The sequence below is a fragment of the Hippichthys cyanospilos genome, chromosome 1 (genome assembly GCF_059441005.1).
Source record: "Hippichthys cyanospilos isolate Australia breed blue-spotted pipefish chromosome 1, RoL_Hcya_1.0, whole genome shotgun sequence".
In the NCBI taxonomy this organism is placed as follows: Eukaryota; Metazoa; Chordata; class Actinopteri; order Syngnathiformes; family Syngnathidae; genus Hippichthys; species Hippichthys cyanospilos.
The window spans coordinates 235,865-252,328 of record NC_142369.1 but is presented as its reverse complement, the minus strand read 5'-3'; the positions used below and the strand labels follow the sequence as shown (position 1 = coordinate 252,328).

At 58.0% G+C, this 16,464-nt stretch overlaps 3 protein-coding genes across 4 annotated transcripts in view; 2 read left to right on the top strand and 1 right to left on the bottom strand.

Moving 5' to 3' along the window:
• acox3 (acyl-CoA oxidase 3, pristanoyl) overlaps positions 1 to 16,464 on the bottom strand; it is a 68,319-nt gene that overhangs the window by 45,331 nt on the left and 6,524 nt on the right. The window lies entirely within an intron of this gene.
• LOC148428458 (uncharacterized) lies at positions 863 to 5,140 on the top strand. The gene is made up of 7 exons (XM_088408431.1): positions 863 to 1,011; positions 1,591 to 3,090; positions 3,170 to 3,361; positions 3,445 to 3,540; positions 3,635 to 3,797; positions 3,879 to 4,073; positions 4,157 to 5,140. Exons 2-7 carry the CDS (start codon positions 1,603 to 1,605, stop codon positions 4,198 to 4,200), a joined length of 2,178 nt encoding a protein of 725 aa, XP_088264557.1. The 5' UTR covers positions 863 to 1,011; positions 1,591 to 1,602; the 3' UTR covers positions 4,201 to 5,140.
• LOC148428457 (uncharacterized) lies at positions 9,224 to 16,439 on the top strand. Its single transcript, XM_088432603.1, has 11 exons — positions 9,224 to 9,305; positions 9,747 to 12,399; positions 12,479 to 12,670; positions 12,759 to 12,854; positions 12,950 to 13,097; positions 13,173 to 15,142; positions 15,222 to 15,413; positions 15,497 to 15,592; positions 15,687 to 15,849; positions 15,931 to 16,125; positions 16,209 to 16,439. The coding sequence occupies exons 2-11, from the start codon at positions 9,760 to 9,762 to the stop codon at positions 16,250 to 16,252; spliced, it is 5,736 nt and encodes a 1,911-aa protein (XP_088288729.1). The 5' UTR covers positions 9,224 to 9,305; positions 9,747 to 9,759; the 3' UTR covers positions 16,253 to 16,439.

Below are 16,464 nucleotides of genomic sequence, written 5' to 3'. Positions count from 1 at the left end.
CGTCGCCGTTTCGGGCTCGGTTCGGAGGGGGCGGGAACCTTTTTGCCAGCCGCCGCGACCTCGACGTGAAGGCTCGCGAGAAGCTCCGAGCGGTTTGGCGCGTTTGGACGGACGGGGAAAGGGAAGTTTGGTTGAAGGGCACCGTCGCCGCCCACCCGAGACAGACAATTGTATTTTGGGCTTTTTCTCGCCGAAGAAAACAAAGAAAAGCCGAGGCATCCACGCTAAAAGGCCGCGTCCCGGGCTCGATCAAACGGGGAGTATTTGAGGCGACGTCACCGCCGCGAGAGAATTGGGTCACGTGCGCGTTTCCAAACAATCGCCAACAGACAAATAGCAGCCATTTCCTCGGGCGTCGTTCTTCAACGAATAAATCACAAATCTATTTCTAGCGACTCGCATCGCACCTATTCTTTGATTTCAAGTGTTTGAAATAGTTTCGAGTCCGTCCGGTCCTTCTTGTCGGGATTTCTCACGAAACCCGTTTGGCCCCAATGGCGCTTTTTCGATGCGACGGCCCGGCCCGGCCCGGCCCTCCCCAATGCGGTCGGGTGTTTTTGCCCCGACGGCGCCTTTTCGATGGGACGCGCCGGCCCTTCCCGGCCCTTCCCTTCCCAATGCGATCGGATGTTTTCGCCCGAGCGCCCCGTCCCCGGTTTGGCGGTCCGACGATAGGTCACCCCCTCTTTCGGCCGCTCGCTTTGGCTTCGGGCCTTCTCGCCGAACGGGGGAATTTCTCCGGCCCCGCCTTTGCACGTGTCGCGCAAGTACGGCGGCCGGTCGACAAACAATGGCTTCTAAATAAAAAGTGACCTGAGCGCACGACGGGAACGAACCACTCATTGTGCTGAAAAGTGACACCGCTGGATATTTCTGCTCGTCTTTGTTTGGGGCTCCTAATAAAAAGGATGCGAACCCGGGAAATTGCAGTTCTTGGCCCGTCGAGAAGCGCGCCGGTTGCTTCAGCGGGAGCGTCGCGGGCGGAGCCCCGCATCGATTGTGATTCCGCAGGTAAGAACCGTACCCGGACGCCGAAAAAGAAATCCTCCCGGCCTTTCCTAACGCCAAAAGCCAAAAAGAAACGGCCGAGACGTTTGCCTTCATCGGGCCGTGGGTCGCGGGACAGCTATCTTATGTCAAGGTAAAACTACTAAGTTGATATGCTGTACGTTCGCGCGTATACTTCCATGCGGTTCTATATTTGTACTAATTTAGGAATACGTCGGTCTCTAGAGTACGTCCACGTTTCTTTTTGTGCGGCATGCATCCAAAACGAGAGACCGGTGCGGAAGGACTCCGCATTTATGTTCATGCACCTCCCGTACCTTTTGAGAGGACCAAAGCCATTGAACAATTGGCCCCCAAATGAAAGAAAGCTCGAGCCGCGCTTGAGGCACGCCTTCGACCTTTCCCTGCGATTTTGTCGCCGTGCGTTACGGAGCAAAAGCGTGCTGAAAACCGAGTCTAGCTCCAAATACTTACGATTCACATCTTTGTTCCAGACTACTCCATACAAACAAAATACAATATGTCACGATCGCAAAAGGAAAGCCGAGATCAACAAATAACATTTCTTTTCCATCCATCTAGCGACGGGAAAGCATGTCCACCAAACTGGCCTTGGTTTTGTTATTGGCCCGACTGTTTAACGGTGCCGACGGCAACGAAACGTCCGGCGACGGCCAAGAGGGGCCCCCTAGCGGTGATGGACAACGATCCGGGAATGTCGAGGAACCATCCGGCGACCGAGAAGAAACGTCTGGCGAGGGTGAAGAACGGTCCGGCGACGGAGTAGAACAGTCCGGAGACGATGTAGAACAGTCCGGCGACGAAGTAGAACAGTCCGGCGACGAAATAGAGCAGTCCGGCGATGATGAAGAACAGTCCGGCGATGATGAGGAGGAGTCCGGTAATGAAGTAGAACAGTCCGGCGACGATGTTGAACAGTTCGGTGACGATGTTGAACGGTCCGGTGACGACGAAGAACATTCCGGCGACCAAGCCAGCACCACCCCATCAACCGCACCCGATTCCACCACTGCTACCCCAGCCGCACCCATAACCACCGCTGCAACCACCTCCGTGGCCAGCACCACCTCATCAGCCGCACCCAGTGTCACCGCCGCTTCAACCGCCACCCCCGTGGCCACCACCGCCCCTTGGGCCACATTCGATATCGCAACCACGCCCCCGGCAACACCAGTTGCCCCCACCTCCTCTCAAGCTTCACCCGTTTCCACCGTCGCCACCCCTGTGGCCAGCACCACCCCATCGACCGCACCCGATTCCACCACTGCAACCCCAGCCGCACCCATTACCACCGCTGCAACCACCTCCGTGGCCAGCACCACCTCATCAGCCGCACCCAGTGTCACCGCCGCTTCAACCGCCACCCCCGTGGCCACCACCACCCCTTGGGCCACATTCGATATCGCAACCACGCCCCCGGCAACACCAGTCGCCCCCACCTCCTCTCAAGCTTCACCCGTTTCCACCGTCGCCACCCCTGTGGCCAGCACCACCCCATCGACCGCACCCGATTCCACCACTGCTACCCCAGCCGCACCCATTACCACCGCTGCAACCACCTCCGTGGCCAGCACCACCTCATCAGCCGCACCCAGTGTCACCGCCGCTTCAACCGCCACCCCCGTGGCCACCACCACCCCTTGGGCCACATTCGATATCGCAACCACGCCCCCGGCAACACCAGTCGCCCCCACCTCCTCTCAAGCTTCACCCGTTTCCACCGTCGCCACCCCTGTGGCCAGCACCACCCCATCGACCGCACCCGATTCCACCACTGCAACCCCAGCCGCACCCATTACCACCGCTGCAACCACCTCCGTGGCCAGCACCATCTCATCAGCCGCACCCAGTGTCACCGCCGCTTCAACCGCCACCCCCGTGGCCACCACCACCCCTTGGGCCACATTCGATATCGCAACCACGCCCCCGGCAACACCAGTCGCCCCCACCTCCTCTCAAGCTTCACCCGTTTCCACTGCTGCCACCACCACAACATCACCCGCTCCTAATGCCACAACCACACCCGTCGCCTCACCAGAATCGTCAGTGGCTGCCTTGGAGGTGATCGTCCAACGCGCCGAGGTTTTGTTAGTTCACGAAAATGACGACGGTTGGGCACATCTCTCCGTTTGCCTCTCAGGATACTATCTCTGACGAAGGCTGCGGCAGTCGACGGCTGTGCGCAGCTCAGCCTTCCGATTGTAATCCGGGCCAGGACGGATCCTGTTTTTTCACTTCTGCGAGAGCCTCGGACGGTGGCGACTTTGAGTTCGCGCTGTCGGGAGAGTCTGAGGGCTACCTGGCTTGCACGCTGTCTTCCGACGACACATTGGTGCGCCGTCTTGTCTTTTTGCCTCATGTGCTGTACAAGATCCGAAATAGGTTTGAAGCTTGTTTTGCTTTTTCTCACTGCAGGGAAACGACGACGTCACCTACATTTGTGCAAACAGTAGAGGTCGGCTCCGGTTCTTCACCGCGTTGCTACGCGACGGAACTCTTACTCCGACGGCCGTAAGTTGACCCGAGAGCGCGTGCGTGATCGACCACCTTCCGAGGAGACCTCGAGTCCCACCAGACGCCACTGACCGCCAAATTTTTGCGGCAGCTTCCGGCGAGGTCCGTGAAGGGCAAGGCCACGGGCCGAAAGATCCAGTGCACGTTCCTTGCCGCCCCGCCCCGTCCTTCGAGCGGCGCCGGACGCAAGAGGCGTCAAAGCTCCTCAGTGCAGCCTTTCTCCATGTCGGTTTCTACCGGGCCGTTCAATAGCAGTAAGCCGACACAGCGTCACGAGCCGCGCGTCGTCCTATCAAAAACACCGGGGCCACCTTGAGTCGGGCTCTGACTTGCAGCTACCGGGATCTTTGGACCCCCCGTCCCGCGGCTGACCACCAACGTTGTGAACCTGGCGGATCCCAACGCAACCATCGTCAACGTGCTGGACCCGACCGTCGCGGCGCCCGCTGCCACCGCCGCCCCCCCGGTCGCGCCGCCGCCCGGCGGGACGAGCCGCGCCGCCCCTCCACACAAGCACCCGCTGACGAACGGTGAGGGGAAGAAACTCGGCTTCTTCGTCCGGAACGCGCTAGTTTTTCCTTGACTTACTGTTGTGTTTTTCCCTTCCTCGCAGCTCTGCTTACCACGGCGGCTCTGCTGGCCTGGCTGGCGCCGTGAGAGCCCGGAGGCCGCTCGACATCTGAGGGACCCTTACTTGCTTCGGCCTCTCTCCCTCCCCTCGGAAGGACGCTATTTTTCCGTAGAGGTCTCCATTCGACAGATGATGGACAGCGCCCGACCGAAGTCCCCGTCCTTCTCGTACCCCGGAAACTCCCATGGCTGATGACGGCGGTAATTACCGTTGCAGTTCGCCTTTTCGTGCGTGAATTTAAGATAACCCGCCAGGATTTTTGAGGATTCTGTTAAGATTTCTTCGTGCAGGAGGGCGACTTTGGAATAGCTGTGCACCCCAATGACCACCATGCCAGAAAGACTTTGAAACACAATAGTTTTTACTTGTGAAAAACTTTTGTTTTTGTCTGACCTTACGCATTGTGTATGATGAATATGGTTTTATTTGTATGCATCGGGCTGCTTCTGTTTGAGACGTGGATACCGAGTGGCCGCAAGCGGGCCTGATCCTGGCCTCACTGAGGTGCGGATGAACGAGGCCCGAACGGATGGAGGCTGGTACGTTTACAAACAGCAATCCCTTCTTTGTAAGAAGGACTTGGCTGGACACAGATGCTGCCGCCGGCTTTCGCCTAAGCCGTGACTCAAGATAGCGTCACCTGTTATAAGTTTGTCTGCGACTGACTAGCCCGAGCCTATATTTGTATATTTGTTTGTTTGAAGGCTTTTGTAGTCCCGATTGTATTGTTTTGCACGCGCCCATTTCGTGTTTGTTTAGTTGGGAAAAAGAAATGCGAGGTACGCTTGAAACGGTTGTCCGCCTTGCCCCGACCGACCACAATGACCATGTCTCAATTCGATTATCTTGACACAGGGATTGCGTTTCGGAAGGTGAATAGGAACCAATCGAATGTATTTGAATCTACCGGTAGAAAGGCGGGCTTTCGGAAAAGCGTCACGAATAAACTGCAGAATCATGAAAGCGGATTGATTCAAGTGTGGATTGCGGCTTGCGGCGTCGGTCTGCATCATGCCGGCGCCAAACGTGAGGCTACGGCAGGCGATGGGTGCGGTCGGTCGGGCCTACGTTTCGCCGGTTGCGGGCAGCGCCTCGTCCCGCGGTCGACCGTGTTTGGTTTGACCCCAACAGAGTCGACTTCGGAATTGAGAATACAGAAGTTGGCCCGACCCGTCACGCTGGACTCGAAGCGCCTCTCCTCCCGTTGTCCGGACTCGACCTTTTGGAGAACCTGGCGCGGAGGGAAAGAAACGAGGTTGACTCCGAAGGAGGCGGTCTCCCGTGAATGTGTCCAGGGAAGCCGTCCCGCCGCCCTACCCCGAGGGCCGCATGGACAAGGGTCTCTGGGGCGGGCGCCCGCGGGGCGCGAGCCGCTTTCTTCTTCCCCATCTGATCAGCAAAGGGTTGTGACGGCAACAGAACTTTTGTTCTGTTTGTTGCCATAAGGGTGAACATTCACCGGTCGAGCTCGTGACCCGAGAGGGGAAAGAGGAGAGCTCGGGGAGCCGAAGGCAGGGCCCGCTCCACCGCTCAAAGCGCGAGGGGAAGCCTTCCCGCGGTCACGCCAGGCCGCGGCCGCTCGCGGCGGAGGCTCTTAGCACGGGTCGCCGGACGGCGCAAGCCGGATGAATCCGGATCTTCCTTGGGTTTGGCTTCCCGTCCCTCCTCTTCTCCTCTGCTCTTCCGACGAGACGCGCGCCGGCTCCTCGGCCCCTCGGCCCCTCGGCGCGTGTGAACTGAGACGGACTTTCCGGCCTCCCGCCGCAGCCCGTCAGGGGACTCGTGCCGAGAGACTCTTTGGCGCCGCCGATTAGATGAAGAACCCCCAGCGCTTTTTGACGGAGGTCGGTAGCCGCTACTCGACAGCCCGTCCCCGCTCGCGTCCGCGGCCAGGCGCTGTCGATTGACGGCCCACGTCAGGGCCTTCCGGGCGGAAAGAAAAGCCGAATTTGGCGCGGCGCCTTTTGGCGGTTGGTTCCGAGCGGTCTCTTTTCTCGGACGAGCAGCGGCAGGGGTGAACAGCGCTTCTCTGTGACCAAAAACAAACTTCACTCTTCCGCATTTCCCCAAGGCAGTGATTTGAAGCTTTTTTCCATGACGTACCCCCCCGCCAAATATTTTTCCAACTGAGGAACGGCCGATTGATGCACAAAAGCTTCCGGTGCGCAGGGGCGGCGGCAACCCGGCGCAGTGCCAGTTCTTCATCTTCATCTTTGGAGCTCGCGTGTATTTGTTTGCGCCTTGACCGGGACGTCGCCCGATTGCGGGGGACCGCGGCTCTTTCTGCAGGCGCGCGCCTACAAAGAGGCGTCCCTGTCGCCTGCGGCTGCAGCAGCGGAAGATCAAACGGCAAACGTGAGAAATTGGCATTCTTCTTCTTCCTTTGCTTTCTTCTCAGGCCGGCTCTCCTCGGGGCTCCGGAAGGAGTCGGACAGCCTGGGCCTCGGGGCCATCCGGGCCCGACTCCCTTTGTTCGGGTAGCGTCGAAAAACTTGGGCTTCGCTAAGGATCTGAGACTGGGGCAAGGCCGGGGTTCGAACAGGACCGCAATCCTGAACGTATATCGGCGAGCCGGCAACGGAACGGCTCAAAAGCCAGCACGTCAAGGTGTTCGAAAGACCGACGAAATGGCGGACCTCGATCCGACATGCAGTCTGCGGAGAGCTCGGAAAATTGCCATTTGCGAGGAAAAACGTTTCGATTCGAGACGCGCAAAACGTATGGAGACCCGACCCGAAAGACGCGCAGCTTTAATTGCCGGGAAAATAGATTCAAAGGGGGCGTGGCGGCTCCTCACAAGTATTTTCAACGTATTATCCAGAATCGGAAGACATCTTGACATGAACTTGTTTGAATCTCATATTCACGTGTGCATATTTATCAATAATAGGTCATCATCTATCGCAGGCCCGCTTCAATCAGATTACAGATAAGCGGTACCATTTTTATGACATCCGTCCGTTCGCCGCCGCCTCAGTCGGCTCGCGGGGGCAACAGCCTCAGCGGGGACTTTCCTCTCCCCGGCCGCTCGGTCCGGCTCCTCCGGGAGGGTCCCCCGGCCTTCCCGGGGGCCGGCCGAGAGACACGGTTTCGGAGCCGGTTCGCGTTCCGCGGCGAGGACGAAAACCACGCCGTTCCCCCGAGGTCGGACTTCCCGCGGGCCAGAATCGACCTCGCCGGGCCGGGGCGCGATAAGCAGAGTCCAACCCGAAGGCGGCGTTACAGACGCCGGCGAGGACGGACTCACCTGTTCAAGGTTCGGGAGTTTTTTCCTCATGCGCGTAGCGTAGCGCACAGCCAGATTCTTATTCCGTTCGCTTCCCCGAACAGGCCGCATCCCTTCGGCCTGCAAATAATAAAGTGGGCAATAAATCGAGGATGGAAAAATAAGAGTAATAGGGCGACGGGGGCAGTAATAACGAAGCGCTAACAAATGAATACGATGCATAAGGTAGCCCGAGCGATCGAGTGAGGCTAACTAAGGCCATCAAAGTATGAAAATCCCTATCTTTTGAGAAACCATCGGCCGCGTTATCTCCTCTCCTCGAGAGCTTGTCGCGGTTGGTGGCCGATAGCGGGATCTTCTTGATTTTTCACTTCATTTCGAAAGCGAAACAATGGAGGGGCGGTGTCGGAGAAAGATAAGAGTTTTGTCATCCGTCACGACCTGATGGAAACGTCTCGTCGGCTGTTGGTCCCCTCCCTTTTGATACGATATCTGATGGCTTTGGGCCGGTCGGGTCCGACGTGTTCATCCTGTTTCAAAAAGCGAGCGGCTTGACAAACTACGGCTCGCCCGTCCCGCATCATACTCTGCGCCCACGTTTGGACCCGGGGACGGGTCGGACGGAACGCCCTCCTCGTCGTTACGTCGCCAGGGAATTGGGAGCGCCGCTCCCATTGCTTCTTATCAAATAAGTAGAAGCGGCAAAAAGAATAAATATCCCGGAAGACCAACCGCTTCTTGTCCGCTTCTTGACCGCGACTCGCCCCGCCCCGCCCCGCCCGCGGCGCCGCGCCCGCCGCTTTCGACCGCGGGGCCTCTGCGACGTCGAGCCCGAGCCGAACAATTTATTTCTTTTTATCCTTTTCCGAAAGGTGGCTCCAAGACGCGCCGAGGTTCCAAACGTACTTCGACGCGGTCAAGATTTACCGCTCAAAACGGGGGGTTCCATTCAGGGTGGTACGTTTTCACCCGGCCTTTATTGGACAGGTGTGAAAGGAGCGCGTGGATGTAGCGCAACTCGGCGCTAGCGAACAAGCTTGCGGAAACGCGGTAGCTAACGGCGCTCTCGCCGGGTGGCCGGACGCAAGCGTTTCCCCCCACCTAAAGACGCGCGTCCCGCGTCTTCCTGTTCCGAGGATGTTTGCGGACCGAGGGGGGGGGGGGGGGGTGGCGTAAGGCTCACGCACGCATACTAGCGCGTCGCTTTCGCGCATAGCCGGTTTGCTCCGAGGCGGCGGTCCGGCCGGATGACGGGTTGGAGCGCCGGTCGGCCTAGGGCGGGCGGGCCCTCCTCTTCGCCTTCCGACGGGTCCCGGGCGGGTCCCGGGCGAGCCGACAACGCCGGCTAGCCGAAACACGACGGGAACAAAAAGCTCTCCTCCGACGTTTTGAACGCGGATCACCGGAAGGGCGTCGGTCACGCGCGACAGGCGCAGGGACGAGAGCCTCGTTTCAAAGCACCCCCGGATAAATGCGCCTTTAGGGCCTTGCGGCCTCGCCGGGCCCCGGGGAAGCCGGATCCCGTTGGCCGAGGGACACGCCGCCACTGGGGCAGAGGTCGGAGCCGGGCTCCTTTTTGGCCGCGCGCCCGCAATACACCCGGACGCCTCCGATTCATCAGGAATGCGGCGAGGGGGAGGTTTTCGCAGCTTATCTGCCGCCTCGCCGTGACAATCGGCGACGACGGAAAAGATAACCGGGAAACATTTAGGCCGTTTCTTTCTTCAGAACGTTCTCCCGAGAAGGGCCGACCGCCGGCTGCGGCTCCGCCCCGTGTTAAATACGACTAAGAAAACATGCCGAGAGGAAATGCGCAGATTTCACCCGCGAAGGACAGCACCGCCGCAGCGGGACGATCATCGGCGGAGCCGCGCATCTTTCTGCCCCGCTTGAAGCATTTTGGAGGTAGGCGCCGCCACGCTCTGCGTCGGGACGCTGAAAATGAAATCCTCACGGATCCGCCTCGCCTCGCCTGATGCCGTCAGATGGCCGAGGTCTTTTGTCTTCGTCATTCCATTCGTTGCAGAAGACAACTATTATCAGTTTGAAACAAACCAGTGATATATATTTTCCCAAGTAATAATTGAACAACAGGGCCGCAAAGACCAAGCGGCGCTTGAAGCACACCTTGAATGTTTTCTTTGAAATTCTTTGTGGAGTGTTACGGAACTAGGATGCTGAAAAAGGTCTCAGTTTCCAGTCTCCATTTATGTGCCTTAAGACTCAATTAAAATTCCAGACACGAGTCAATCAAAACTATCCCGATAGATGATGATCACAAACAGAGAAAAAGAATACTGATGTGAAAAAAAATAACATTTCATTTCCGTTCTTCATATTATCTAGCAACTTGGAAACGATGCCCAAGACACTGGCCTTCATTTTGATACTGGCCCGAGTGTTTATTGTTGCTAACGGCGACAGCCAAGAACAGTCCGCCGATGATGAGGCGCAGTCTGCCGATGATGAAGAACAGTCCCCTAATGACAAAGAACAGTCGAGCAATGACGAAGAACAGTCCGGCGGCGAAGAAGAACAGTCCGGCGATGATGAAGAGCAGTCTGGCGATGAGGAAGAACAGTCCGGCGATGAGGAAGAACAGTCCGGCAATGATGAAGAGCAGTCTGGCGATGAGGAAGAACAGTCCGGCGAAGATGAAGAGCAGTCTGGGGATGAAGAAAAACAGTCTGGCGATGAAGAAGAAGCGTTTGGTGATGATGATGAACAGTCCGGCGATGGTGAAGAGCAGTCCGGCGATGATGAAGAACAGTCTGGGGATGGTGAAGAACAGTCCCATGGTGATGATGAAGAGCAGTCTGGCCATGAAGGAGAACAGTCTGGCGATGATGAAGAGCAATCTGGCGATGATGAAGAGAAATCTGCCGATGAAGAAGAACAGTCTGACCATGAAGAAGAACAGGCCGGTGAAGAAGAAGAACAGTCTGGCGATGATGATGAACAGTCCGGCGATGATGACGAGCAGTCTGGCGATGATGAAGAACAGTCTGGGGATGATGAAGAACAGTCCCGTGACGATGATGAAGATCCTTCTGGCGATGAAGAAGAACAGTCCGGTGAAGAAGAAGAACAGTCTGGCGATGATGATGAACAGTCCGGCGATGATGAAGAGCAGTCTGGGGATGGTGAAGAACAGTCCCATGGTGATGATGAAGAGCAGTCTGGCCATGAAGGAGAACAGTCTGGCGATGATGAAGAGCAATCTGGCGATGATGAAGAGAAATCTGCCGATGAAGAAGAACAGTCTGACCATGAAGAAGAACAGGCCGGTGAAGAAGAAGAACAGTCTGGCGATGATGATGAACAGTCCGGCGATGATGAAGAGCAGTCTGGCGATGATGAAGAACAGTCTGGGGATGATGAAGAACAGTCCCGTGACGATGATGAAGATCCTTCTGGCGATGAAGAAGAACAGTCCGGTGAAGAAGAAGAACAGTCTGGCGATGATGATGAACAGTCCGGCGATGATGAAGAGCAGTCTGGGGATGGTGAAGAACAGTCCCATGGTGATGATGAAGAGCAGTCTGGCCATGAAGAAGAACAGTCTGGCGATGATGAAGAGCAATCTGGCGATGATGAAGAGAAATCTGCCGATGAAGAAGAACAGTCTGACCATGAAGAAGAACAGTCCGGTGAAGAAGAAGAACAGTCTGGCGATGATGATGAACAGTCCGGCGATGATGACGAGCAGTCTGGCGATGATGAAGAACAGTCTGGGGATGATGAAGAACAGTCCCGTGACGATGATGAAGATCCTTCTGGCGATGAAGAAGAACAGTCCGGTGAAGAAGAAGAACAGTCTGGCGATGATGATGAACAGTCCGGCGATGATGAAGAGCAGTCTGGCGATGATGAAGAACAGTCTGGGGATGATGAAGAACAGTCCCGTGACGATGATGAAGATCCTTCTGGCGATGAAGAAGAACGGTCCGGTGAAGAAGAAGAACAGTCTGGCGATGATGAAGAGCAGTCTGGCGATGATGAAGAACAGTCTGGGGATGATGAAGAACAGTCCCGTGACGATGATGAAGATCCTTCTGGCGATGAAGAAGAACAGTCCGGTGAAGAAGAAGAACAGTCTGGCGATGATGATGAACAGTCCGGCGATGATGAAGAGCAGTCTGGCGATGATGAAGAACAGTCTGGGGATGATGAAGAACAGTCTGGGGATGATGGGGAACAATCGGGGGATGATGAAGAACAATCCGGCGATGATGAAGAGCAGTCTGGCAAAGAAGAAGAACAGTCCGGCGACGAAGAACAGTCTGGTGACGAAGAAGAGCAGCCTGACAATGATGAAAAGCAATCTGGCAATGATGAAGAACTGCCTGAGGATGATGAAGAACATTCTGGCGATGATGGAGAACAATCGGGGGATGATGAAGAACAATCCGGCGATGATGAAGAGCAGTCTGGCAAGGATGAAGAACAGTCCGGCGACGATGAAGAGCAGTCTGGCAATGATGAAGAACAGTCTGGGGATGATGAAGAACAGTCTGAGGATGACGAAAAGAAGTCCAGCGATGACGAAGAGCAGTCTGGGGATGATGAAGATCAGTCTGGTGACAACGAACAAGCTCCCCCCACACCCGTCGCCACTCCCGCCCCTGCGGCCACCGCTACCCTTTCAGCAGCACCCGATGGCACCACGGCCCCGCCGGCTGCACCTGTCGCCACGACCACCCCGGCGGCAACGCCTGTTGTCCCCGCCACCGCTGCACCCATGTCCACCACTGCCCCTCCGGCCACGCCCGTTGCCACCGCCACCCTCGAGGCCACCACCATCCCAACAGTCGCACCCGACGCCACAACCGCACCCCTGGCCGCACCTGTTGTCCCTTCCACCTCCCCAAATGGACCCGTTTTCACCGCCGCCACCACAGACTCATTAGCTGCACCCGATGCCACAAACGCCCCCCCGCCCGCAACTGTCGCCACGACACCTGTCGAATCGCCAGAATTCTCAGTGGCTGTCTTGGAGGTGATCGTCCAACGCGCGGCGGTTTTGTTAGATCACAAAAATGACGACGGTTGAGCACATCTTTCCGTTTGTCTGTTAGGATGCGATCTCTGACGAAGGCTGCGGCAGTCGACGGCTGTGCGCAGCTCAGCCTTCCGATTGTAATCCGGGCCAGGACGGATCCTGTTTTTTCACTTCTGCGAAAGCTTTGGATGGTGACAACTTTGAGTTTGCGCTGTCTGGAGAGTCTGATGGCTACCTGGCTTGCACGCTGTCTTCAGACGACACACTGGTTAGTCCTCTTGTCTTTTTGCCTCATGTGCTGTAAAAGATCCGAAATAAGTTTGTTTTTCTTTCTGTTTTCCTTTTTCTCACTGCAGGGAAACGACGACGTCACCTACATCTGTGCAAACAATAGAGGTCGGCTCCGGTTCTTTACCGCGTTGCTACGAGATGGAATTCTTACTCCGACACCCGTAAGTTGACCTGAGAGCATAAGCGTGAATGACCACCTTCCGAGGAGACATGCAAGTCCTGCCGGATGGTTCTGACCGCTAAATTTTTCCGGCAGCTTCTGCTGAAGTCTGTGAAGGGCAAAGCCACGGGCCGAAAGATCCAGTGTATGTTCGTTGCCGCTCCATCCGGTTCTCCGACTCGCGCCGCACTCAAGAATCGCCAGTCTTTCTCGCTGTCTGTTTCTACTGGGTCGTTCAACGGCAGTAAGACAAGTCATGAGATTCACAGCGTCATTGTAAAATCGCCATGATGATCTTGAGTTTTGCTCTAACCTGCAGCCGCTGGGAGCTTTGGACCCCCCATCCCGCGGTTGACCACAAACGTAGTGAACCTGGCGGAGCCGAACGCAACGATCATCAACCTGCTCGGCCCCACCACAGCTGCACCCGTTGCCACTGCCGTGCCTGTTGCCACCACCTCCTCTCTGGCCACACCGGTTACCACCACTGGCCCCACGGCCAAACCCGTTGCCTCCGCCGCATCTTCGGATGAACCCATTCCCACTGCCGCCATCACCTCTTCCCCAGCTGCGTCCATTGCCGCCAGCACCTCCCAGGCCACACCTGTTTCCTCAACCCTGCCCTCGGCCACGCCCGTTACCCCCGCCGCCTCCATGACTCCTGCTACCCCCCCTGCTGCAACCGTTGCCCGCGCTGCCACCACTGCCCCCCCGGCCTTACCCGTTGTCACCACCAGCCTCCCATTAACAGTCATTGCCACCGCAGACTTCCCGGCCACATCCGTCGCCAATGCTGCAACCACCGTCCCGCCAGCCGCGCACATTTCCACCGCTGCCACCACTGCCCCCCTGGCTGCACCACTTGCCACCAGCACCACCACCGACCCCTTGCCCACACCCATTGTCATCACCGCCGCCTCCCCAGACACACCCGTCTCCACCACTGCCAGCACTTCCACCCCAGCCCTCCCTGTTGCTACCTTTTCCACCACCACCCGCCTGTCTGCACCCTTTGCCACCACTGCCCCCCTGGCGGCAGAGGTTGTGACCGTCACCCATGTGGCCACCACCACCTCATCAGCTGCATCCAATGCCACCTCCGCCACCCCCCTGCCTGTTCCTAACGCCACCCCAGTCCCCCCAGGCACACCAGTTACCATTGCCGCCACTCCCGCCCCCTTGCCCACACCTGTAGCCACCGCAGCCTCCCCAACCGCCCCAGTCTCCACCGCAGTCACCACTCCCATCCCAGCCCTACCTGATGCCACCTCCGCCAACCCCTTGCCTGCTCCTAACACCACCCCAGTCCCCCCAGGCACACCAGTTACCATTGCCGCCACTCCCGCCCCCTTGCCCACACCTGTAGCCACCGCAGCCTCCCCAACCGCCCCAGTCTCCACCGCAGTCACCACTCCCATCCCAGCCCTACCTGATGCCACCTCCGCCAGCCCCTTGCCTGCTCCTAACACCACCCCCGTCCCCCCAGCCACACCCGTTGCCACTGCCGCCACTCCCGCCCCACCGTCCGCACCTGTTTCAACCACCGCCCCCCAGACCACACTGATTGCAACCACCATACCCGTTGCCACTGCAGCCACTCCCGCCCCACCGTCCGCACCTGTTTCAACCACCGCCCCCCAGGCCACACCAATTGCAACAACCATACCTGTTGTCACTACCGCCCCCCCTGCTGGGCTCGTTACCAATGCCCGCGCCACCACCACCACCACCCCTGTGGTCACCACCACACCATCAGTCGCACCCAGTGTCACGGACACTTCAACCGCCACCTCTGTGGCCACCACCACCACATCAGCCTTACCCAACGCCACAAGCACCACCCCGGCCACACCAGTTGCCCCCACCCCCTCCCAAGCTTCACACGTTTCCACCGCTGCCACCCCTGTAGCCAGCACCACCCCATCCACCGCACCCAATGCCACAAGCACCATCCCGGCCACACCAGTTACGCCCGCCACCTCCCAAGCTTCACACGTTTCCACCGCTGCCACCCCTGTAGCCAGTACCACCCCATCTGCCGTACCCAAAGCCACCACCGCACCATCAGCCACACCCAATGTCACCGCCACTTCAACCGCCACCCCCGTGGCCACCACCGCCCCTTCGGCCACATTTGATATCGCAACCACGTCCCCGGTAACACCAGTCACCCCCACCTCCTCTCAAGCTTCACCCGTTTCCACTGCTGCCACCACCACAACATCACCCGCTCCTAATGCCACAACCACACCCGTCGCCTCACCAGAATCGTCAGTGGCTGCCTTGGAGGTGATCGTCCAACGCGCCGAGGTTTTGTTAGTTCACGAAAATGACGACGGTTGGGCACATCTCTCCGTTTGTCTCTCAGGATACTATCTCTGACGAAGGCTGCGGCAGTCGACGGCTGTGCGCAGCTCAGCCTTCCGATTGTAATCCGGGCCAGGACGGATCCTGTTTTTTCACTTCTGCGAGAGCCTCGGACGGTGGCGACTTTGAGTTCGCGCTGTCGGGAGAGTCTGAGGGCTACCTGGCTTGCACGCTGTCTTCCGACGACACATTGGTGCGCCGTCTTGTCTTTTTGCCTCATGTGCTGTACAAGATCCGAAATAGGTTTGAAGCTTGTTTTGCTTTTTCTCACTGCAGGGAAACGACGACGTCACCTACATTTGTGCAAACAGTAGAGGTCGGCTCCGGTTCTTCACCGCGTTGCTACGCGACGGAACTCTTACTCCGACGGCCGTAAGTTGACCCGAGAGCGCGTGCGTGATCGACCACCTTCCGAGGAGACCTCGAGTCCCACCAGACGCCACTGACCGCCAAATTTTTGCGGCAGCTTCCGGCGAGGTCCGTGAAGGGCAAGGCCACGGGCCGAAAGATCCAGTGCACGTTCCTTGCCGCCCCGTCCCGTCCTTCGAGCGGCGCCGGACGCAAGAGGCGTCAAAGCTCCTCAGTGCAGCCTTTCTCCATGTCGGTTTCTACCGGGCCGTTCAATAGCAGTAAGCCGACACAGCGTCACGAGCCGCGCGTCGTCCTATCAAAAACACCGGGGCCACCTTGAGTCGGGCTCTGACTTGCAGCTACCGGGATCTTTGGACCCCCCGTCCCGCGGCTGACCACCAACGTTGTGAACCTGGCGGATCCCAACGCAACCATCGTCAACGTGCTGGACCCGACCGTCGCGGCGCCCGCTGCCACCGCCGCCCCCCCGGTCGCGCCGCCGCCCGGCGGGACGAGCCGCGCCGCCCCTCCACACAAGCACCCGCTGACGAATGGTGAGGGGAAGAAACTCGGCTTCTTCGTCCGGAACGCGCTAGTTTTTCCTTGACTTACTGTTGTGTTTTTCCCTTCCTCGCAGCTCTGCTTACCACGGCGGCTCTGCTGGCCTGGCTGGCGCCGTGAGAGCCCGGAGGCCGCTCGACATCTGAGGGACCCTTACTTGCTTCGGCCTCCCTACCTCCTTTCGGAAGGACGGTAATTTTCTCGAGAGGTCTTCATTTGACAGATGATGGACAGCGCCCGACCGACGTCCCCGTCCTCCTCGATGATGGCTGTACCCGAAAGAGTTCAAACATGGTTCTCGTACGAATCTCCCTTTTCTTCTGACTATGTGT

Coding starts and splice junctions, on each gene's coding strand:
- LOC148428458 (XM_088408431.1), top strand. CDS start 1,603: ATGTCCACCAAACTGGCCTTGGTTTTGTTATTGGCCCGACTGTTTAAC. Junction 3,362..3,444: donor TGTCTTCCGACGACACATTG/GTGCGCCGTCTT, acceptor TTCTCACTGCAG/GGAAACGACGACGTCACCTA. Junction 3,798..3,878: donor TACCGGGCCGTTCAATAGCA/GTAAGCCGACAC, acceptor TCTGACTTGCAG/CTACCGGGATCTTTGGACCC.
- LOC148428457 (XM_088432603.1), top strand. CDS start 9,760: ATGCCCAAGACACTGGCCTTCATTTTGATACTGGCCCGAGTGTTTATT. Junction 12,400..12,478: donor TCTCAGTGGCTGTCTTGGAG/GTGATCGTCCAA, acceptor TTTGTCTGTTAG/GATGCGATCTCTGACGAAGG. Junction 15,143..15,221: donor CGTCAGTGGCTGCCTTGGAG/GTGATCGTCCAA, acceptor TTTGTCTCTCAG/GATACTATCTCTGACGAAGG.